The 23,035-nt window shown below is 44.1% G+C and overlaps 1 protein-coding gene and 1 pseudogene across 2 annotated transcripts in view; one reads left to right on the top strand and one right to left on the bottom strand.

The window, feature by feature from the left end:
- Window positions 1-3,083, top strand: part of LOC310987601 (cytosolic 5'-nucleotidase 1A-like) — a 44,525-nt gene extending 41,442 nt beyond the window's left edge. The window contains exons 4-6 of the mRNA XM_083973930.1: window positions 99-221; window positions 1,262-1,392; window positions 2,390-3,083. Of these exons, the coding sequence (XP_083830056.1) occupies window positions 99-221; window positions 1,262-1,392; window positions 2,390-2,629 (494 nt within the window). The 3' untranslated portion in view covers window positions 2,630-3,083. The remainder of the gene's footprint in view (window positions 1-98; window positions 222-1,261; window positions 1,393-2,389) is intronic.
- LOC310987928 overlaps window positions 1-19,690 on the bottom strand; it is a 198,261-nt pseudogene extending 178,571 nt beyond the window's left edge. Inside the window, exons 1-4 of the transcript in view lie at window positions 19,636-19,690; window positions 17,399-19,483; window positions 17,136-17,309; window positions 16,877-17,050 (exon numbers count right to left, since the gene is read on the bottom strand). The product of the transcript in view is annotated as an uncharacterized misc_RNA (transcript). The remainder of the gene's footprint in view (window positions 1-16,876; window positions 17,051-17,135; window positions 17,310-17,398; window positions 19,484-19,635) is intronic.
- Window positions 19,691-23,035: the final 3,345 nt, after the last annotated feature.

The following is a 23,035-nucleotide window of genomic DNA, read 5'->3' as shown; positions in this document are numbered from 1 at the left end:
ACTTTTTAAGAGTTTATCCGATCAGTGACGGGTCAGTGTTCACTTCCTGTTGTGACATCATCGTCATCATCGTCATGGTCACCGTCGCTCTGCTGCAGGTCTGGACGTCGGCAGCTTCTGTTTCTCGGCTGAGGAGGATTTCACCGACTGTTTGCTGGACAACAACGTGCAGCTGTTCCTGACGACGGACAGAGACGAGGCGTCGCAGGCGTCGCAGAAAGGTGAGGAGGCTTCGTCTCTTCTTCACCACCACCACCACGTCACCACGACGACGCCACGTTTTCACAGCAGGATGATTAAAACTTAAAATATGATGAAGTTCCCCTCCATTGCTAACATATTGGTAATGGATTGATCGTGTATAGGGCTGCAACTCATGATTATTTTTGTCATCGATTAATCTGTTGATTATTTAAACGATTAATCGATTAGTTGTTTGGTCAATAAAATGTTAAAAAATGCCAAATCAGTGTTTCCCAAACCACAAGACGACGTCCTCAAATGTCTTGTTTTCTTCACAAACCAAAGAGAGACTCAGTTTATTGTTTGTTATTGTCATAAAGGAACAAATACACCAGAAATATTCACATTTAAGAAGCTGAAATCAAAGAATTTGGACTTTTTTTTCTCTTAAAGGGACAGTTCAACATTTTGGCAAATTGGCCCATTGCCATAATCCCTTATTAGCAGTAGGTTTGTTACCTTTAATTGTCAGTGCAGAGTTGTTTTCGAGGCAAATGCAAAACCGCGGATGCACGTTGCCTTCAGGGACAGTTTTTCATCAAGCAGTCTCTGAATTTCCCTCTAAAACAACTCTGTCTGGTAACGTTCTGTTATTATCTCATAGCGTGGTGAATGTGCAGGTCACAACTTGTCCACCAGAGCGTTTTGGAGTTGTTGGATTGTGTATTTGATGAGTTTGATGAGGGAAACCAAGAAATCCCATGAGCCTCCGTAGCGTAGCTCTGAGCAGCTCACGGCTCTGCTCCGCTGTTCTAAAAATACCTTGCACCGACAATTAAAGGTAACGAACCTACTGCTATGACTATAGGGATTATGGCAATGGGCCAATTTGCCAAAATGTTTAACTATCCCTTTAAAAAAACTACCCATCTGATTATTCGATTATCAAAATAGTTGATTAATTGAATAATCAATTATTGTTTGATTAGTTGATTCATTGTTGCAGCTCTAATCATGTATTGATGGTGTATTGGTGAGTGTGGTGTCAGAAGGTGAATCCTCCTTGTCCTCGGTCCAGGCGTCCTCTCGGCGCTGTTGGACCAGCAGACGGCTTCCTGTTCGTCTGAGCAGCTCAGAGTTTTATTCTGTGGCGACGCGGTCGTCCAGCCCGACGTCAGCCCGGCGTCGGCGTGTCAACGGGCCGCTCAGGTAGCTACTAGCCGCCGCCGCCGCCAGCTGCCTCTTTCATCAGCTCTTGTTAACCTTTCTCATATTCCATGTTATAAACTGTTTGTATACAGTATAAACTTGTCTGTATACGACATCTACTGCCTGTCCTGGGGGAGGGATCCCTCCTCTGTTGCTCACTCTGAGGTTTCTCCAGTTTTTCACTTTTAAAGGACAATTCCAGGTGAATTTGGTGAAGATTTGCAGTTTAATTGCTCCTGTTTTGTGGTAGTTAGTTAGTTTTGACTTGCTTCAAAGTCGGTTCAGGTGCAGTCGTTTTGTGTCATAAACACAGGAATATCAACTCTAAAAAAAACTTATCAGCACATGTTTGAGTCGCCACCTGATGCTGTCTGTGGAAAAAAATGTACACTTGAAGCAAGTCAAGAGTTGATATTCCTGTGTTTATGACACAAACGGTAGCTTTCCCACTGCACCTGAACACACCGAGCGGCAACTGGGTCTCGCGCGAGACTCCCAGAGACTTTGAATTAGATCTAGTTTTACAAACATGTCGGCTTGCTTGAAGTAAATAAACTTCTCGGTGCATGTTTGAGTCGCCATCTGACGCTGTCTGTGGAAAAAAAATTGCGGCTTTGAGGGATGTAAACAGCCTAAACAGCGGAACTTGCATCCGCTCCCATTCATTGCTGCCGTGGCGATGCGGGGACAGACACAACTACCGCAAAACAGGAACAATTAAACTGCAAATCTTCAGATTCCTTCTTTTGGACCTAAAATGTTAGGAACATACACCCCCGAGTTGAATTCACCTGGAATTGTCCTTTAAAAGGGTTTTCCATGGAGTTTTTCCTCAGTGGATGTGAGGGTCAAAGGGCAGAGGATGTTGTTATGATGGGATGTGAAGCCCTTTGAGACAAACTGTTTGTAAAAACGGGCGATACAAATAAAACGGCCTTGTCTGGTCGTCCTCTGCTCTGACCTGGAGGTTGCGTTCACTGTCTCTCTCCTTTTGCAGAGTTTGTCGACTCGGCTCGGTGAGATGCGGCGGAGGTTCGGCATGGTCGACAGCCCGCTCAGCTTCGTCATGGTGACGGCGCGCGGCGGCAGAGAGAGCTGCTGCGCCGCGCTGAGGACGCTGCGGTCTCGGGGCGTCGGGCCGGACGAGGCGTACTGTCTGGCCGGGGCCCCGAGGGGCCCCATGCTGTCGCTGGTCAGACCTCATTTCCTGCTCAGCGACGGCAGCCTGGAGGAGTGATGACATCACAACGTCGCATGACCTCACAAAGAAACGTTCACTGTGTCTTTAAGAGAAAGTTCAGATCGTCAGTCTGACTGAAGGTCAAAGGTTCAACCTCAGAGTTTCTGTTTATTGTTCATGATGAGGTCACTGATCGATGACCTCACGTCTGAACTCAATGCTGTTTGACTCTGATTCACTTTCACTGTTCGTCTATTGATTGGTGATTGGGCTATTGATGAGTTCAGGTCTGATCAGGTTATGATCGGTGTTTGGTTTAAGAGAGAATTAACTCTGAACTCAGAAGATTTTAGGTTAAAGGGATAGTATCATTTTTTAAAGTGTGGTTGTATGATCTACAAATAGCCCCTAAGTACTTTAATTGCAGTAGAAGACTCTCTGCACTCCTCCCGTTAGCAACGCCAGCCCATAGCCCTGCCCAGAGATTTACAACATACAAGAAACGGCCTATTTTCGCGGCCTAAAAGAGGTTTTACCTGGAAAAAAAATACACAGTTCCATTGTTCACTATAATATAATTTTTTCCAGCCCCTCAAAGTTCAGGAAAAACACAGTTTTTATTTGGACCTAACCAACTGCTGATCGGTGGACGCTAACCCTGGGCGGAGGGATACGTGAGTTGGTTAGGTCCAAATAAAAACTGTGTTTTTCCTGCATTTTGAAGGGCTGGAAAAAATTATATTATAGCTAACGATGTAACTGTGTATTTTTTTTTTCAGGTAAAACCTCTTTTAGGCCGTGAAAATAGGCCGTTTCTTTGGGTCTGTTCACAACACTGTATGTTGTAAATCTCTGGGCAGGGCTATTATGGGCTGGCGTTGCTAACGGGAGGAGTGCAGAGAGTCTGCTACTGCAATTTAAGTACTTAGGGGCTATTTGTAGATCATACAACCCCACTTTTAAAAAATGCTACCATCCCTTTAAAACTTTAGGAAAATAAAATAATTGATTATTATTTTCGATGTTTTAGTGTGAAGGTCGTCACACACAGATGGTTAAACCCAACCTGTTACATTCGTTTCTGTCGTTTGTTGCAGAGAGATTAGAGATTATGTATTTTATACATGAATAAAATATTAAAAACAGCTTTTGTGTCTGTTGGTGTGGTGTCTTGTTTTGACCAGCGGGGGGCATCATAGGCAAGGATGTTACAGTAAACATTGGGGGGGTTAAGATCCACATGAGGATTTTTTTTTACATGTCACTTTGTATCAATGACAAGGGGTGGAATGATATGTTCATGCAGCCTATGTGGGAATGCCAAAATAAAGAGGTAGATGAACCTTTTCCTTTTATCAATGTAAAGACCAAATGTGCCTGAGATCAGTTTTCAGATCAGATAAATCCTACCAGCACATTTATTTTGTGGCGTCCTCCTCTAGTTTTACCTCCTACCAGCAAACTAGCAACCAGCCACAAAGAATCAGATTATTAAAAATAGAGGAGGAAAAGACGACATGCAGAGCTAACTTGGAGCTAACGTCCTGAGAGATGGGGCTATTTTTTTCACAGTGGGGCTGTTTGATTAGATAATATTTCTGGTTGAATAAAAACTACATGAAATTGATTACGTATTCCTCTTTCATATTGTCTTTATTGGTAACCGTTTTATAAAAGCAAGATATAAGCAATATAGCAATATATATTTCTTAATTGTTTCACATCAAATTATTTACAGGACAGAGATTAATACAGTTTAATAATGAACTCAGCGGCATACAGAAAAATCATTAGCTGGTAGGATTAGCTGATGGTTTTACATCAGCAGGAAATGCAGTAATGATTCAGTAAAACCACAAAGAAAAAGAAATCACATGTAATTCATTATATTCAGCGTCTCTACAACATTATGTTTGTTTCCAGTTGTGTTTATTGTTGTGTCTGTTTACCTGTGACCAGCTCACAAACAGCCTGTAAAGTTGATCATGAATCAACCATCTTTAAAGGAAGAGGAAGAAGTTTACAAGAATCATTGAGAAAATATTTTTAAAAAATCAACTGATTTAATCCATGAATGTGAAAACGTGAGTGAGAGACAGAGACAGACATGTAGAGACTGAACTGTCTGTTCAACAGTGAGAAGGTTTCTGTGACAGGAGGAGACTCTGATTCACTCAACACAGAGACACTGAGGAACCAGACCAGAGTGTAAACCCAGGATACAGAGGTTGAGTGAAGGTGGTGTTGAAGGTGTAGAGGTGGATCAGTGAGTCAGAGGAGACTCTGTAGAAGGACAGAGAGCCAGCAGGACAGTCCACATACACTGCTACTCTGCTAGAGACAGAGGAGGAGGTGACAGGTGTCTCTCTGTCATTGTGCCAGACGGAGTAACGACCATCAGAGCAGTCAAGACTCCAGGACTGATCGTTCCATCCAAACCTACAGTCTACACTGACTCCTTTCCTGCTGATTCCTCTGTAACTCAGTGATATTTCAACCTTTCCTCTCCACTCGACCTCCCAGTAGCAGCGACCAGTCAGACCAGTTGAACACAGCAGCTGATGATACTGGTCAAATCTGTCTGGATGTTTAGGATATGACTGATGCTCCTTCACATGTGTCGCCTTCCTGTTGTTGTCAGACAGTTTGATGTTTGTGTTCACTGTGTTTGTGTCGATTGTGAGTCGACAGGAATCTGATGGAGAGAACAAGACACAGCTGCAGTTATTGATCATGTGATCAGTTATTGACAGTTTGATGAAGACTCATGACGTCAGTGATGTGACAGTGTGAAGATGGTTGAATGTGCTGCTCAAAATAAAAACACACTTACACTTGCACTTCCTCAGACCTGGTGTCAAGAATCGGCCTCCAGCAGGCTGCACCCTGAAAGGAGGAGGGGGGTCAGAGCAGCACGTTCTCTGTCAGCATGCACACATGGACATTACATGGCTCTCACACACACACACACTGTTTTATCACTGTGTTCACATGGAGGCTGGTATGTATGGATGAACACTGAGCACAGAGAAGAAGGAGCTGGAGTCTTTATCTAGTGATGATACAGAGCAGGAGGAGACGAGGAGGAAACACTTCATCATGTGTTTTCTCCATGTGATGTCACTTCAGTGTGAGACACACACTTTCACTCTCTGACTCTCAAGCTGCAAAACACACGTCACAGCAAATAAGATGAAGACACAACAGGAGGAGGAAGAAGAAGAGTGGTGGTTTCAGTGTTTGATGAGGAAGGAAACACACTCAACACGTTTGTTAGAGCTCAGTGAAACAGTGAGTTTAGTGAGAAACACTGAGTGTGAACACAACTTGTGTTAGTTTGAAGAAAACTCCACAGGAAGCTGAAGAATGAGGCTGTGAGCAGGTTTCCACAGGAGCCACAGCAGCAGTGAGTGGATGAAGGAGCTCTAATAGAAACCATCTGATCACAGTGACAGGACGGATCAGGATCTCATGATCAATGACTCTGTTCTTCTCTGCTCTTCACACAGATCAGCTGCAACACACTGACTCACTGAGATCAGTCACATCATGTGGAACAAAGCAGCCGTCCTCAGGACCAGTCCTGAGCTCCATCAAACCTGTCCACACATTTTTACTGGACTTGAAGTCAGAGTCCAGAGGAAGCAGAGAAACTGTAGAGCCGAGAGAACCAGGCTCAGCTCAGAGCACATGGACTCAGACAGGAAGTGAAGCTCCAGCTGCTGGAGACTTTCATTAAGGAGCCACTTTGTGTCTTCATCTGATCTGGAGTCAGACGTGTTTGAGCAGCACACACAGTCTGAAAACAGCTGTTTGATCACACACACATTCAGCCACAAACACTGATTATTACACTGTTCACTACACTCTCTCTCTTCTGATTGACAGCTCCAGGCCTCTGGACAGTGATGACATCTGGATGTCACACTTGTGATTTACTGTCTCCTCAACACAACAACAGATCTCATCAGGACAAGATCAGGATCTCAGAGAGACTGAGCTGATTATTGATCATCAATATCTGACCAGACAGAGACCTGATGGTTCCACCTGATTTCTGTCTCTTATTTCCTCCTTGGTTGGAGACGCTGGGAGACGAATGTCTCTGAGTAGTGGACATGGTTTGATTGTTGTTGTTGTGTTGTTATTAGTGTGTCCACACTCAGGTGTCTACAGTCTCTGGGACTGTTCAGGTCAAACACTCTGTTGGTTCAGGAGCAGTTAGAGTTAGTGTTGGAGATTTTGGAAAAATCGTTCTATCAGGCCACATTTTGAAAATACACAAGTCAAAGGTCCCAGCCCCTTTCCTCAGACTTCTCTCTGAAACCAAGCCTCCACCTTTACGCAGATGTGGGTGAAGACTCTGATCGCACATGTGAGAGGAGGGAGAGAGATGGCAGCTTGATTGGGCGTAGGCAGAACTAGACATGAAGGAATCTGATTGGATTTTCCTTTTCGGAGCAAAAAACATGGATTGGTCAGAGTTTTGTCAGTCCTCCAGCTGCCATAGAGTCTGATTATGTTTGTTCCTTTTTCTGAATACATAATGTATTGACTACTCTCGGGATAGAAGGACGATTTCACCCTGTATAACAAAAAGTGTTTCTGAACATGATTACCAACCATACCTTTAAACCAGCTGCAGCTGAAATGTGTCCTGAATACACTCACACAAATAAAGTCTGATCAAAATATCTGGAGAGACTCAGAGCTCTTCTCCTGAATATGACACAGTGGCTGTGTCGCAATTCAGGGGCTGCAGCCTTCGGAGGCTGCATTTGAAGGCCGATTATTACGTCACAGCGCTGCGCTGCATTTCAATTTAAACCAGCTGTAGCTGTTTCAGTTGTAAACATAGCCTACACAGCATTTGTCAAGTTTTCAGAATTTGTCTATTTTTGTCTATGTGCATGTTTTCTGAGGGGCCACTGAAACAACTAAACTGGGTAGGTTTAGTAAAAAAGATCTCTTTGGTGTTTTTTATTGTTACTTTTCCTTTACTTAAATCGGTAACCACTTTGTTAAAGCTTTCATTTTGTTAAGTCTTTGCACTATTACGGACCTTTTATTTTGAAGTTTTCCGGTAGACGTCTCTTTGTCGGCAGTTTGATTTTCCCGGGCTTCATACAAAGGACAGTGATCAGATCTGACTCCACAGTAAAGATACCATAACCATAACTTTAAACCAGCTGCAGCTGAAATGTTTCCGGAATACACTCACACAAATAAAGTCTGATCAAATATCTGGAGAGACTTATTGTTGTCTCACGTGTTTTTTATTCAGAACAGGAAAACACTTACAAAAGCCGTCAGTAGGGGGCAGTATAACATCTCAACACTGTGTCAAATTATTTTTTTCTACAACACTCCCACTTAATTTTACACTGGCATTTAAGCACTTAAGCAATTTCCATAACTAAGATCAGTGCTCACAAATAATGTCAAAATAATAAATAATTTCAAACTTACATAAGTTTATTTTTCTTATTATTTTTTCCTCTTATTCTCTGTTACCTTGTGTACTGTTTTCACAACATATAACATATTGAACAATGACAGTACAGTAAGCATATTACACAGATTTAAACAGGGTAAAGCCCGATCTCTTTTCTAAGGTACTCAAACCTTTGTCTTGTAAGTGGCTTGGTCAAGGTATCTGCCTTCATATCAACTGTTGGACAATACTGTACTTGTATTTGCCCATTCTGCACACATTCACGAATGTAATGGTAGCGAATGTCTATGTGTTTAGTTCTTGAATGATTGACTGGATTCTTTGCGATTGCGATGGCTCCTTGATTGTCCTCCAGGATCACTGTAGGCGAATCACTCATTCCAAGTTCAGTCAGTAATCGCTTCAGCCAGGTACCTTCTTGAGCTCCTTGGCTGAGTGCAATATACTCGGCTTCTGCTGTTGACAGTGCAACTGTTGCTTGTTTCTTGCTGAACCAACACACTGCTCCTCCACTCAGGAAAAACATATTTCCAGTTGTTGAGCGACGGTCATCCTGATCTCCGGCCCAATCAGCATCTGAGAAACCAATCAAAGTTCCTGACTCTGACTGCTCATACTTGAGGGAAAGATTCACTGTTCCCTTCAAGTATCGAAGAATTCTTTTCACAGCCGTCAGATGTGCAGTGTTTGGATTTGCATTGAACTTTGACACAACACTCACTGCTTGTGCTATGTCTGGTCGTGTGGCCATTGCTGCATACAACAAACTACCTACCATGGACTGATAAGTACTTGGGTTCACTGGTTTACTGACACCATCATCTTTTCTTAACTTTACATTTGCATCTGCAGGGGTTGCAATGGGATTAGCATTGTTCATTCCATACTTCAGGAGAATGGTTTCAATGTAATGCTTCTGATGCAGAAATACACACTTCTTTGCTCTGTCTTGAACAACAGATATGCCCAGGATATACTGTAAGACAGTTCCCCCACGTCCTTCATCTTGTAGCGTCTTTTGAGAGCTTGTTTCAGCTCATCCATGCTTTCTGTTGATTCTGTAATCAAAATCAGATCATCAACATACACAGCCAGAATCTCTAGCTCCTGTTGAGCTCTCACAAACACACATGGGTCTGATGTGCTCTGTTTAAAGTCAATGTCTTTCATGAACTCTGTGAAAGCCTTTACTCCAACAGCGAGGAGACTGTTTCAGTCCATATATTGACTTCTTCAGTTTGCACACAAGATATTCCTGTCCTGGTTTGATGTATCCCTCTGGTTGCTCCATGTAGATTTCTCCCTCTAGATGTCCATTTAGGAATGCAGTTACTACGTCCATCTGGTGTACATGTAGATTGTTCTGGACAGCAAAAGACAGTAATGTACGAATCGAGCTCAATCGTACCACAGGTGAAAATGTTTCATCATAGTCAGCACCATACATCTGTGAGTAGCCTTTAGCAACGAGTCTGCACTTGTGTCTCTCCACTCGTCCGTCACTGTGATGCTTGACTTTGAACACCCACCTCGATCCTATTGCCTTGCGATCCTTTGGTAAATCCACTAAGTCCCATGTCTCATTTTCTAGCAGTGACTCATATTCCAGGTCAGCCGCTTCCTGCCATTCCTTTGCATTAGGACTCATCAATGCCTCTTTTAGTGTGCTTGGCTCTGTAACACAACACACATTAGCAATATGATCAACAGTTACTTTGTCAGCAAACTCATCATATCCATATCTCTTTGGAGGCTTCCTGATTCTGCTGCTTTCTCTAGCAGATTCACTGACAGTGGTCTCGTCAGATGGTGTTTCCCGTTCATCAGTATTGATGGATATTTCCTTCTCTGAACTGGATACTTCCACTTCTTGTTTCCAACCGAAGTCAGATTCATTGAAGATGACGTCTCGACGAATGAGAATCCTCCTTTTTTCTTAATCTAAGAGACGGTAGCCTTTTGCATTGTTCATGTATCCCATGAATCGAGGTTTCACAGCTTTCTTGTCCAGTTTTCTTCTTTCTGTGTCTGGAACATGTGCATAAGCAACACAACCAAAAACTCTCATGTGACTCATGTCCGGCTTTTTGCCACTCCATCTCTGGTATGGTGTCACTTTCTTCAGAATAGATGTGGGCAACCTGTTCTGTATATATGCTGCAGTTGCTACAGCCTCTTCCCAGTACATTTTTTGCAACTTAGCATGAGACAGCATACTTCTGGCTGCTTCAATCAGTGTTCTGTTTTTCCTTTCAGCAACACCATTTTGCTGAGGTGTATGAGGTACAGTCATCTCATGGTGGATACCTTGAGCTTTCAAGTATTCTTGAAATTCACTGGATGTGTATTCTCCACCATTGTCTGTTCTCAGCCTTGTGACTTTCTGTCCACACTCATTTGAATTTGCTAAGAACTTCACTTTTTTGTTTCAGGAAGTAGACTTTGCAACATCTGGAATAGTCATCAATAAAAGTCACAAAGTACTTTGCTCCACCTATTGACTCAGTCTGCATGGGACCGTCACCACAGACATCACTATGAATCAACTGCAACTTACGTTTGGAGCGAATCTCTCCCACTGGCTTGTGTGGTTTTCTAGACAGCTTGCCCTCCACACAGGCTTCACAGAAGGTAGCTTCTTTCTCTGCAGTAAAATCCACTCCATTTACCAGATGTTTGAGTTCCTTTAATTTGCTGGTGTGACCCAGGCGCTGATGCCACAGGCCGGCTGTTACTGATGCACTTGATGCACCATGACACACAGGCAAACGTCCCTCAACGTCCAGCTGATATAGTCCATCAGATCTTTGTGTTCCCATCCCATGGAGAGTTCCATCTTTCCCATGTATGTAGCAGCGAGACTTCTTGAACTGCACTGTATTTCCTTTTCTTGTAGCAGCTCCCACTGAGAAAAGATTTCCGGATAACTTGGGAACATACAGCACATCATACATTGTGACATTTTTTACATCACTGACTTTGAATGTCATTCTGAGTTTGATGTTACCAAGTCTGAGTGCATCCACCACTCTACCATCACCAAGTTTTACAGACTGTGGTTCTGAAAACTGTTGGTAGTCTTGAAGACATTCTTTATAGCAAGTCATGTGCTTTGATGCTCCAGAGTCAATCAACCACTGAGCCTGTTGTGACATCTCATCCTGATTAGTCTCTTTAACTACAAAAGCACTCTTAGATGACTCTTCCTCACACATCATGCTTTTGGCCTTGTGGAATTTCTTTTTCTTTATTCCCTTTGGACGCTTTATATGACCTTCTTTTCCACATTTATAACATCTCCATGAGCTGGATCTGTCAGGTCCGACTGCCTTAGAATTAGGCTGCATATCTCCACGAACTTGCGTTGACATGGTTGATGCACCACCCGATGCAGCTCCATTATCATCTGCTTGCACTTTCTTTTGTTCTTCATTTATTAATGCTTGCTGAACAAACTGCAGTGTCAAATTGTCCATCTTTGTTTCTAATGCAGTGACAATTGTAGTGTGGCAAGGTGAAGAGGGCCCCCACACCTCCCGGGTAAGAGTCATGCGCGCTTGCCACTTGGCCAAAGGGACATCCCCTTGGCCAAGTAGCTAGGGCACATGATCAATTGGGGGCATAGTGACAGGAACCTCAACTGTCACAGTAGCATAGCTTGATGGCAAACTACAATTATAGCACCTATTGCTCCAAGCTTGTCAGTCAGTTCGGTCCGTGTACGTTTCGTTAGTTTGATTTTTCCTTTAAACCGAACTGTCAGAAAACGAAAGTAAGCTGGTAATTTGGTTTTCCGTTTCAAACCAAAATCCAAAAAACCACAATTCAGGCTGGTTTTTTCGTTTTTTGATTTTTGGTTTTAAAACGAAAAAACGAGGAAACCAAAATCAAATTACGGTAAAATTTTGATTGTCTTTTTGTTTTTGATCTTAAACAACACATTAACGCCGATGACAGACCGGAAGTGTCGGAACTTCAAAATAAAAGCCCAGTGAATTGCGTGATAGCCACAGACTGTAGATGAATGGCCTATAAAATCTTTTTTTTTCTTTGTAAATGTTGTGTTTTGAGCACATGGATACATTTTCACAGCTGTGCTTATTTTTACACATAGCGAAGCTGATCGTTAACTCATCTTCCTCATGTACTGTTCCCCTCGCTGCGCTGGGTCTCTGTCTCCATTGCGCATGCTGTAGCGCTTCGCTTCCACTCAGTCAGATCATTTTCACAGCGGACTTCTGTGACGGCTCCACCATGTCATGAGACAAACATGCAAGAAGTAGCGCAGTTTATTGTGTTTCACCGGCAAGGAGCTGTCATTACGCGCGACCATTACGCACGGCGATTCCCCTCATCTAAGCTGCCAATAGTGCCCCGTGCCGGGAAGGGAGCCTGTAATATAGCTATATTCCTCAAATAACAAAACAATCAGCCGGTATTCAATTAATAGCCGGGTCTCATATAATGGCGTTCAAGCCATGAAAAAAAAAAAAAAAAGTAAAACTATCTGCCGCCGCCTGGGACAAACTGAGGAGGAAATGTTCAGAAACTCTTAGTGGACTGTCTGTGAAGACTGACTGGAGTGGCACGATGAGCTTGGCCGCTAATGTGTAAAAAATAAACACAGTTGTGAAAATGTTTCCATATGCTCAAAACACAACATTTACAAAGAAAAAAAAAAGATTTCATAGGCTATTTATAGGTTACAGTACAGTCTATGGCTATAACTCAATTCACTGGGCTTTTATTTTGAAGTTCAGACACTTCCAGGCTGTCATCGGCGTTAATGCAGGACTGAAGCTAACCTCACCCTCTGCTATAGAGAGGGACAGCCTGTCCCGAGCCGGGTTGGGACCGGAGACGGGCCCAGCCCAGAACACGTTGTGAAAATGATCTGACTGAATGGAAGCAAAGCGAAGCGCTACAGCGCAGCGGAGACAGAGACCCAGCGCAGCGAGGAGAACAGTAGCTAAGGAAGATGAACTATTTAACGATCAGCTTGTCGCTCATGTGTAAAAATAAGTACAGCTGTGAAAATGTATCCATGTGCTCAAAACACAACATTTACAAAGAAAAAAAAAGATTTTATAGGCCATTCATCTACAGTCTGTGGCTATAACGCAATTCACTGGGCTTTTATTTTGAAGTTCTGACACTTCCGGTCTGTCATCGGCGTTAATGTGTTGTTTAAGATCAAAAACAAAAAGACAATCAAAATTTTACCGTAATTTGATTTTGGTTTCCTCGTTTTTTCGTTTTAAAAACAAAAAAACAAAAAACAAAAAACCAGCCTGAATTGTGGTTTTTTGGTTTTTGGTTTGAAACGGAAAACCAAATTACCAGCTTACTTTCGTTTTCTGACAGTTCGGTTTAAAGGAAAAATCAAACTAACGAAACGTACACGGACCCAGTTCCTTCATTCGTTTTAAATGTTCAGTTAAAGCAGCACTAAGTAACTTTTCAACCTTCATAAAATATTTTCATAACTTTTGTGATGATACATCGACTTACAACAAGTTGAATGACACCTCTGTCGTGGCCTAAGGGGGTCTGTATCTCTTTCTCTGACACTAAGCAGCTTTGAGAAGCATGGTAGGAACCCGGCTCTCACTTTACTTTCACTTTCACTTTTGCGAGTCACAACAAGGAGGGAACAGGCAAAACGGCACTTTAGCAATGGATTATGTTTGTGTTTTCACTTTGAAATGATCCACTGGAAACAGAAACTTAGTTTTGATGTCTACTGTTAATTTTAATGCAGGATATTTACAGGGCTTCACGCTAGTGTTAATGGGAAATGGAGTCTTCCTTCAGGCAAAACACTACCGCTTTGGTCCACAGGCGCCGCCAAACTCAACCAAAACTGAAAGTTCTTTAGTACTGCTTTAAACTTTCTCCTTCCTTCATTTCACATCTGAAGTATTTTTTCTTTAAGAACAGTTTATTTGCAAGAGTGTCTCTCTCAAAATGTCCTCTGAGCGTATCCCACGCTTCTTTTGGGTCCATGGCACTGGTCCGACCTCCCATTAGTCCGACCTCCCATTAGTTCGACCTCCCATTGGTTCGAACTCCCATTGGTCCGACAATCGGAGTAATGAGAGTTCGAACTAATGGGAGGTCCTCATTAGTTCGAACTGGACTAGTTATTAGTCAAACTCTCCATTTTCACTATGCATTTATATCATTATTCATATAGGCTCCACCTGTCAATAAGACACACGTGGAAGAAGAGGTGCAGTTTATTGTGTTTCACCAAGGAGGAGCTGTCATTACGCACGACTTTTACGCACTGTGAGTGTTTGGACTGAAACACGGGTCTCTCAGTCCCTCTGCTCTGCTCTGAGCCGAAGAGAAAACATTTATCGTATCCTACAGTTTTTATCCAATGAGGAGAGAGAACGGCATGCAGGGCTGTGTGTGCAGCCAAGGAACGCCGTGAATGTGGTGACGTAGCGACGAGGACTGTTATGGTGCGTTCAAGGAAACTCGTATTTTTCCGACCGTGAAGTGGTACCAGTTCGATCTGGTACGAGTTCACCGGTCGGAAGTTACGAGTGGCCGTTATAGTGACTTTCACCGGTAAAACAGGTCGGAAAAACACGAGTGGGTTGCCTGGAACGCTACAAAGTCGTAAGTTGTGACTTGAAGCTGTAATTTACGATTTCAAAAACCTGCCTGGAACGCAGCATTAGCGAAAACGACCGGATCACTCACTTCTGCTTTAAACCTTGACACTCATCAAATCAAACTTACATTACAGACAGGTATACAGACAGGTGGATTGGGTTCTCTGTCTCTCTCTCCCACTCCGAACAGACAGACGGACGCAATCAGAAAGGAAACAGAGGCTGCGCATTGATCCTTTTTTCCTTTCTGGGATCAAACGGATCATGTGCATAATTAACTGCAAAACAAGCACTTCATATTAATAACATATAACGCTCATTATGCTTCCAGCCTGTCTAGCCTCTACCTGGTGTTTTTACTAAACTTAACCAACTCCTTTCTTCATTGCCTGAACCTAACCAAAGCGAAATTTACTTTTTTTTCTCTCTCTCTGTCTGCTGTCAGCAGCAGCAGCGGCTGCAGCAGGCTCGCGCCCGTGAAGTGAGCTCAAGCCGGCCAAGTTCAGCCACGCTCGAGCGGAAGGGGGGAGAGAAAAAAAAGTGTATTTCTTTTACTCTGTTCTCCGGGAGCGGGGCTTTGATTATCAGTTTACACATCTTGATCAGCATTTATGATGGTTGTGCGCGATCTGACATGATCTGGCTCTCTGACTGAATATGGTGATATTCTGGGCCGCGCGTGTATGTGTATGATGTGCGTAGAGAGAGAGAGAGAGAGAGAGAGAGAGAGAGAGCTGCATGCTCCTATCAATGGAGGAGCTTGTCACAAAGTAGCGATGACAGTTCGAACTAACGGGACCACCCATTGGTTCGACCTCCTATTGGTCCGACTTGTGGTTGATTTTGTCGGAGTAACGGGAGGTCGAACCAATGGGAGGTCGGACCAGTGGGTATTTTTTCGGATTAACGGGAGGTCGAACCAATGGGAGGTCGGACCAATGGGCAGTTCCCCTTCTTTTGGAGTCTGACAGCTTGTTATCAGGTACAGCTGGGGTGTACTTACATTTAGCACCAAAACGGAGAATGCCTTTTCTTTCCATCATTGAAACTCAGCTTGTGTAGTAGCATTAGCTCCTGCTGCTAGCACATCTGTTTCCATTACCATGCCCCACAGTCCTTTTGCCTTCAGCAAGTGCTCCATCTGAAATTTCCATGTTGCAACCTATTGTTGTCTCACGTGTTTTTTATTCAGAACAGGAAAACACTTACAAAAGCCGTCAGTAGGGGGCAGTATAACATCTCAACACTGTGTCAAATTACTTTTTTCTACAACAAGACTCTTCTCCTGAATATGACACAGTGGCTGTGTCGCAATTCAGGGGCTGCAGCCTTCGGAGGCTGCATTTGAAGGCCGATTACATACAGCGCTGCACGAAGGCTGTCCCATTTCAATTTAATTCGAAGGGTCATCCAAATGCGGCCGACGAATGCAGCCTTCCTTTGCCTGTTCTAGGAGGACGCACTGCACCTATCCTTCGTGGCCTCCCATATCCCAAGATTCTTTGCGCACTGTTGTTATTAGCAACGTAGCATTCTATCGAACGTTAGCGGCTCTCCGCCATATCCCCGCTCTGCGGCCGGCTTGGAGGTGTGTCGCCTGCTGAGCCGGGCTCTGCTGGCCGCACAGGTTAGGAGCGGAGGAATGGAAGAGCCGTTGCAAGCGCCACTTTCAAATGTTTGATGTTAGGATATTTTTAGGATGTTGTTTACATTTGGACGCAATCAGGAAAGACCGTTTCATTTACCGACACTTGACCGACCGTTGACGCAGCCTCCGGAGGAGCCTCCGAAACCGTTGCCTCCGGAGACCGTGTAGGCTGGGTCCTCCGAAGGCTGCAGCCGCTGAATTGAGACACAGCTATTGAGTCATGAAGAGACACTGAAGTCATGAGGAGAAACTCCTGATCCCAGTAGTTCATCACTGTGACTGATGGAAGCTGCACAGCTCATGTTTGAAACACTCAAAGATTTTCGCTTCAGTATAAACTGTGTTGGGATGAGTCAGATTGTGACAGAGGACGTCAGTGGAGTGGGCGGAGCTTCACCGTGGCCTACACCACCTCTGGATATGGTCTCAGTGATCAGATCTGATATCATCAATGCATCAATCACCTGAGACAGATGTTAATACCAGGTGTGATCAGGTGTGAACGGGGCCATAGAAAATGTTCCAGCTCCTCCTCCTCTATTAGACAGTGTGTGTGGCTACAGCAGCCTCGATACCTGAGAGAGTCCAGCCTCCAGTCTGGATCCTCCAGTCCAGCAGACAGCATCTTCACTCCTGAGGCTCCTGGATGATTGTAGCTCAGGTCCAGCTCTCTCAGATGGGAGGGGTTGGAGCTCAGAGCTGAGGCCAGAAAAGCACAGCCTTCCTCTGTGACCAGACATCCTGACAGACTGAACACACACAACAACCCGTTCACTGTCAACACCTACTGCTGTGTTCAAGTGTCATCAGATAAACAGCTTTATGGATCCTCACCTGAGAGTCTCCAGTCTACAGTGTGGACTCTCCAGTCCACCAGACAGCAGCTTCACTCCTGAGTCCTGTAGGTCATTGTTACTCAGGTCCAACTCTCTCAGATGGGAGGGGTTGGAGCTCAGAGCTGAGACCAGAGAAGCACAGCCTCCCTCTGTGACCAGACATCCTGAAAGACTGAACACACACAACAACACAGGAAACCACTGTCAACACCTGCTGCTGTGTTCAAGTGTCATCAGATAAACAGCTTGATGTATCCTCACCTGAGAGTCTCCAGTCTACAGTGTGGACTCTCCAGTCCACCAGACAGGAGCTTCACTCCTGAGTCCTTCAGGTTGTTGTTACTCAGGTCCAGGTGTCTCAGACTAGAGGACTGGGAGCTGAGGACTGAGGACAGAGCTTCACAGCTTCTCTCTGAGAGGTTACAGCCGGTCAGTCTGAGGAGATAATCAGATGAATTAAAGAAGAAAGGAATTTATTTTCTGTCCTGTTGAAAACACAAACCTGTCATTATATAATGATGAATAAATCCAACTATCTCTACACTTACAGAGCTTTGTTAGAGGCTTTGACCACTGGCAGCAGCCTCAGAAGAGCCTTCTCTGAAGCAGAGTATTTCTTCAGATCAAACTCGTCCAGATCTTCTCCTGATGACAGTAAGATGAAGACCAGAGCCGACCACTGAGCAGGAGACAGTGTATCTGTGGAGAGACGTCCTGATCTCAGGGACTGTTGGATCTCCTCCACTAGAGAACGATCATTCAGTTCATTCAGACAGTGGAACAGGTTGATGCTCTTCTCAGCAGAGGGAGTCTCTTCAATCTTCTTCTTGATGTACTGAACTGTTTCCTGATTGGACCGTGAGTTACTTCCTGTCTTTGTCATCAGACCTCGTAGGAGAGTCTGATTGGTCTTCAGTGAAAGACCCAGGAGGAAGCGGAGGAACAAGTCCAGGTGTCCATTTGGACTCTGTAAGGCCTCGTCCACAGCGCTCTGGTAGAAAGGTGTAAAGGTGTCTCTAAACACTTGAGACCACAGAGATGTCATTTGTTGTTGTGACATCAGGTTGAGTCCAGAGTTGATGAAGGTCAGATGGACATGAAGAGCAGCCAGAAACTCCTGAACACTCAGATGGACGAAGCAGAACACCTTGTCCTGGTACAGGCCGCTCTCCTCTTTAAAGATCTGTGTGAACACTCCTGAGTACACTGAGGCTGCTCTGATATCGATGCCACACTCTGTCAGGTCTGATTCATAGAAGATCAGGTTTCCTTTCTGTAGCTGCTCAAAAGCCAGTTTTCCCAGAGACTTAATCATCTCCCTGCTCTCTGGACTCCAGTGTGGATCTGTCTCAGCTCCTCCATCATACTTGACCTTCTTCAGTTTTAGATAAACCACCAGGAAGTGGATGTACATCTCAGTCAGGGTCTTGGGCAGCTCTCCTCCCTCTCTGGTCTTCAACAGCTTCTCCAGAACTGTAGCAGTGATCCAGCAGAAGACTGGGATGTGGCACATGATGTGGAGGCTTCGTGATGTCTTGATGTGGGAGATGATCTCTCTTGCCTGCTCCTCATCTCTGAACCTCTTCCTGAAGTACTCCTCCTTCTGTGGGTCAGTGAACCCTCTGACCTCTGTCACCATGTCAACGCACTGAGGAGGGATCTGATTGGCTGCTGCAGGTCGTGTGGTTATCCAGAGGCGAGCAGAGGGAAGCAGTTTCCCCCTGATGAGGTTGGTCAGCAGCACGTTGACTGAGGTGGACTCTGTCACATCAGTCAGGATCTCAGTGTTGTGGAAGTCCAGAGGAAGTCGACACTCGTCCAGACCGTCAAAGATGAAGACGACCTGGAACTGATCAAACCTGCAGATTCCTGCTTCTTTGGTTTCAAAGAAGAAGTGATGAACAAGTTCCACCAAGCTGAACCTTTTCTCTTTCAGCACATTCAGCTCTCTGAAGGTGAAGGGAAATGTGAAGTGTATGTCCTGGTTGGTTATGTCTTCAGCCCAGTCCAGAGTGAACTTCTGTGTTAAGACTGTTTTCCCAATGCCAGCCACTCCCTTTGTCATCACTGTTCTGATTGGTCGGTCTCTTCCAGGTGGGGCTTTAAAGATGTCTTCTTGCCTGATGGTTGTTTCTGGTCTGTCTGGTTTCCTTGAAGCTGTTTCAATCTGTCTGACCTCATGTTCATCATTGACCTCTCCAGCCCCTCCCTCTGTGATGTAGAGCTCTGTGTATATCTGGTTCAGAAGGATTTGGTTTCCTGCTTTAGAGATCCCCTCAAACACACACTGGAACTTCTTCTTCAAGTCAGATTTGAGTTTGCATCGACAAACTGGAGCAAAATGTTCTGAATAAAAACACAGGATATCAGACCAATTATAGATTTAACATGATAATTGCTCTATATAACAACTATATGAACATGCTTCCCTCCATATGTTGATGTCAGTGAACATCTTATTTGTCCATCATGTTGAATCTTTACAGAAATCCTCTTACTGCCTTGCAGACGTTCAGCCAGCTCCTCCTGCTTCCTGCTCCTCAGGAGCTTCATTGTGATCTTCACTAATGCATCTCTGATGCTCCTCTGCTCTTCATCCTCACCATCCATCACCTCCTCATCCTCCCTCTGACTCCCTGAGCATTCTTGGTAATCTGGACTCACAAACTTGTGGATCTTCTTCAGCTCGTTCACCACAAAAGTCACCATGTTGTCCTCCAGCAGCTGGAACAGAAACTCTGAGTGACAGCATCAAACTAAAACCTGACAGACTGACAATCCACTGGTGTCAAAGTGCAGCATGGAGATGATTGTGAACACAACAGATGTAACAGCAGCTGTTGGACATGTACCCACCATAAACATGGAGTCCAGGTGTGTTTGATGCTGCTGGGCAGACTGACCACTGGGAACCTCTGAGCTCTCCTGCTCCACTCTGTGGAGGAATCAGTGTCAAGTGAACATCAGTACAGAGAGATAATACAAGATAGACTTTATATGTCCCTTGAGAACGTTCACAACAGACAGAGACACTTTGATTTCAGACCTGGTCCAACAACACGTCGTACAGACTGGTTCATTTCTACAATAACCTGAATCTGACTGTCAGTTACAGCTTACATCTGATCAGCTGATCCACGTCCTCCTTTAAAGTTAATGTACCGGCCCTTTGACCGGTCGCTCTTTAAAGACAGACAGCTGGGTTCAGGAGAGTCTGGTCTCTGCTGCTGGATCCTGAAACAACAACACAACTGATAAATGTGCATGTTGGAGAGAAACTGATGAAAAATATCTTCAATCTTTTAATAAACTCAACAACTGACTTTTAAAGAGAAAAGTCTGACAGTTTTTTAGGGGTGTGACTTTGTACACGTGTAAACGTTTACACGGAATGAAACTGTAAACGTTTAGTAAAATATCCCTAAACGATACACGCAATGTTTTTTTATTTGTTTATTTATTTATTTTACATAGCGTACATTTTGGGGGGCTGGGTGAAAAATAGTCCCTCACACTGTCTTAATTTAGAGAAAACTATGATTTAATAAAAAATGATGCTGTGACGCGCTTCCCTCCTTCAGACAAAATGTGCGTGAGTGCGTTTTTTTTTCCTTTTTTCCTTGTCTTTTTTTTTTTTTTTTTTGCGAGCGAGTGTGATGGCGCCGCCACCGAGTAAACGCCCATCCGAAATAAACGCCGGGTCAAACATTGCTTTTCTGGTTGCCAAAAAATATTCTATGCAAATATAGTCTCCCTAAACACAAACAAATAACCTTAAACGGATTGAAAGGGGTGTCTAGAGACACTGAAGACGGCCGAGGACTGACGAGACGTCTCTGGGCTGGTTGCTCCTGCCCGGTCTGTCCACTCCTCTCATCCGCACTTCAGCACCTGTCCTGGGCTGCACAGTGTCGGCTCGGCTCGGCTCGGCTCGCGCCTCGTTTTAAATGACTTTACTCCTTATAAAAGTAGCGTAAACAATTTACTGTTCTGATCACTCATATGCGTGTATAGTTAGGCAATACGTTGCATTATTATTAGTTATACTTCAAAAATAAAGGACGGTGGAGCGAGCCAAGCTGTAGCCGCGGACAGGTGCTGAAGTGTGGGAGAGGAGGGAGAGACTGGGCTCCGTGGGGCTCTTGCAACTTGCGGCGGATCAGGAAGGGTGGAGGACCGGAAGGTCAGCGAGACCGGGGGTGGTACGGTGGTCGACTCTGAACGCTCACTGGGCGGATCTTAGATTAGATTAGATTATATATTTATTTCAAACCAAAAAAAAATCATATCTCACATACAACACAAAAACATCCACAGCCACGGGACACCATATAACCAAATATCGAACAGGACAAACAACAACAACAATAACAACAACAACAACAACAACAGACACTAACAACAACTAACACTGTTTGAAATGGGGATGGAAGAAGCAGAGCTTATCAGTTTCCATCCCCAGACAACACACATACAACACAACCAAAACACAAAGTCACTCTCCAAAGTCCCTCCCCCCCACAGTCATCACATTAGTTTACATCATTTATCACTTTTATCTCTCCTCCTCTCTGCTATACATTTCAAACACTCCTTTTCTAAACTTACTTTTGAATTGATGAACACTTTTGCTGAGTTTAATCTCTACATCCAAGCTATTCCATAGAATAACTCCTCAGACAGAAATACACATACTTTTAAGAGTCGATCTTACACTTTGCTGTTGCAGTTTGAGTTCTCCTCTTAAATCATATCTTTTACAACCTTCCCTCTCATGAAATTATTTTTGGATTATACAAGGAAGAAGATTATTTTTTGCTTTATACATGATTAATGCAGTTTTAAATTTTACCAAGTCAAAAAATGTTAATGCAGATGCCTTCAAAAAAAGTGGCCGGCACGGTGGCTGCAGTGTCAGTGCTTCCACCGGTTGCGCATATCAGACTAAACAAAAATAAGGCTATAGCAACCTATAGCGGTCCTGAAGCGTGTACATGTGTACACGAAAAAAAATACACAGTGTACATGTGTACATATTTTCGTACACATTCACACCCCTAGTTTTAATTCTGACCTTTGACCTCTGGTCTGGCCCTGATGTTCCCCACACAGAGTGGTTTTAGAGGGAGGGGCTCCCTCCTCTCTGTCCTCACACTGATCCATGCTGCTGAGGTCACATCCACATCAGCTCACACACACTTTGTAGCTTCACCTGCAGAGGAAACACACATCATTCATGTGCACAGCAGCTCACATGTCCATCATGTCTCCAGCTGCTCCTCCACTGATTGGCTCTTCTTCTCTGCTTCATATCAGTGTCAGCTGAATGCAGTCACACAGCAGTGAGGAAGAGGAAGCTGCCATCAGCTGCTGTACTTCTACTATCAGTCCACTAGATGGCGTCATGAAGCTGCAGTGAAGTGAAGAGCAGCCCAGCAACATGATCCATGGACGACTGTTTCCATCCACTGACACACACAAGGACTGAGATCCACTGAGTTGATGTGACACAGTCTCTGTGTGGACAGCGTCCCTGTAGAAAACCACTGGATCAAACAAGCTACAGCTGATTGTTACACACACAACAACTGGGCCTCAACCTATTTCACCTCACAGCTCCACTATCACAACATTCAGTCAATTCACTCACACTGGAAATTCAAGGAGAGAAAAACACTCTATAGCTGCCACTGACACTTATTATCTCTGTCAATCCATTTATCGTCTTCTCCATCAAATGGCAGAAAATACAGACAAATGATGCGTTCAAGTTCCTCTCAGTCTGAGGCCACGTCTTCAAATGTCTTGTTTTGTCACAGCAACAATCAAAGAGACAAAAATATTCAGTTTACAGTCAAATAAAAGAAAACAAGGAAAGTGTTTGAGCCTGAAAAATGA

The sequence above is a fragment of the Trachurus trachurus genome (genome assembly GCF_905171665.1).
Source record: "Trachurus trachurus genome assembly, chromosome: 6".
NCBI lineage: Eukaryota > Metazoa > Chordata > Actinopteri > Carangiformes > Carangidae > Trachurus > Trachurus trachurus.
Note: the sequence above shows the minus strand (reverse complement) of the source record. Positions and strands in the feature narration are given on the sequence as shown.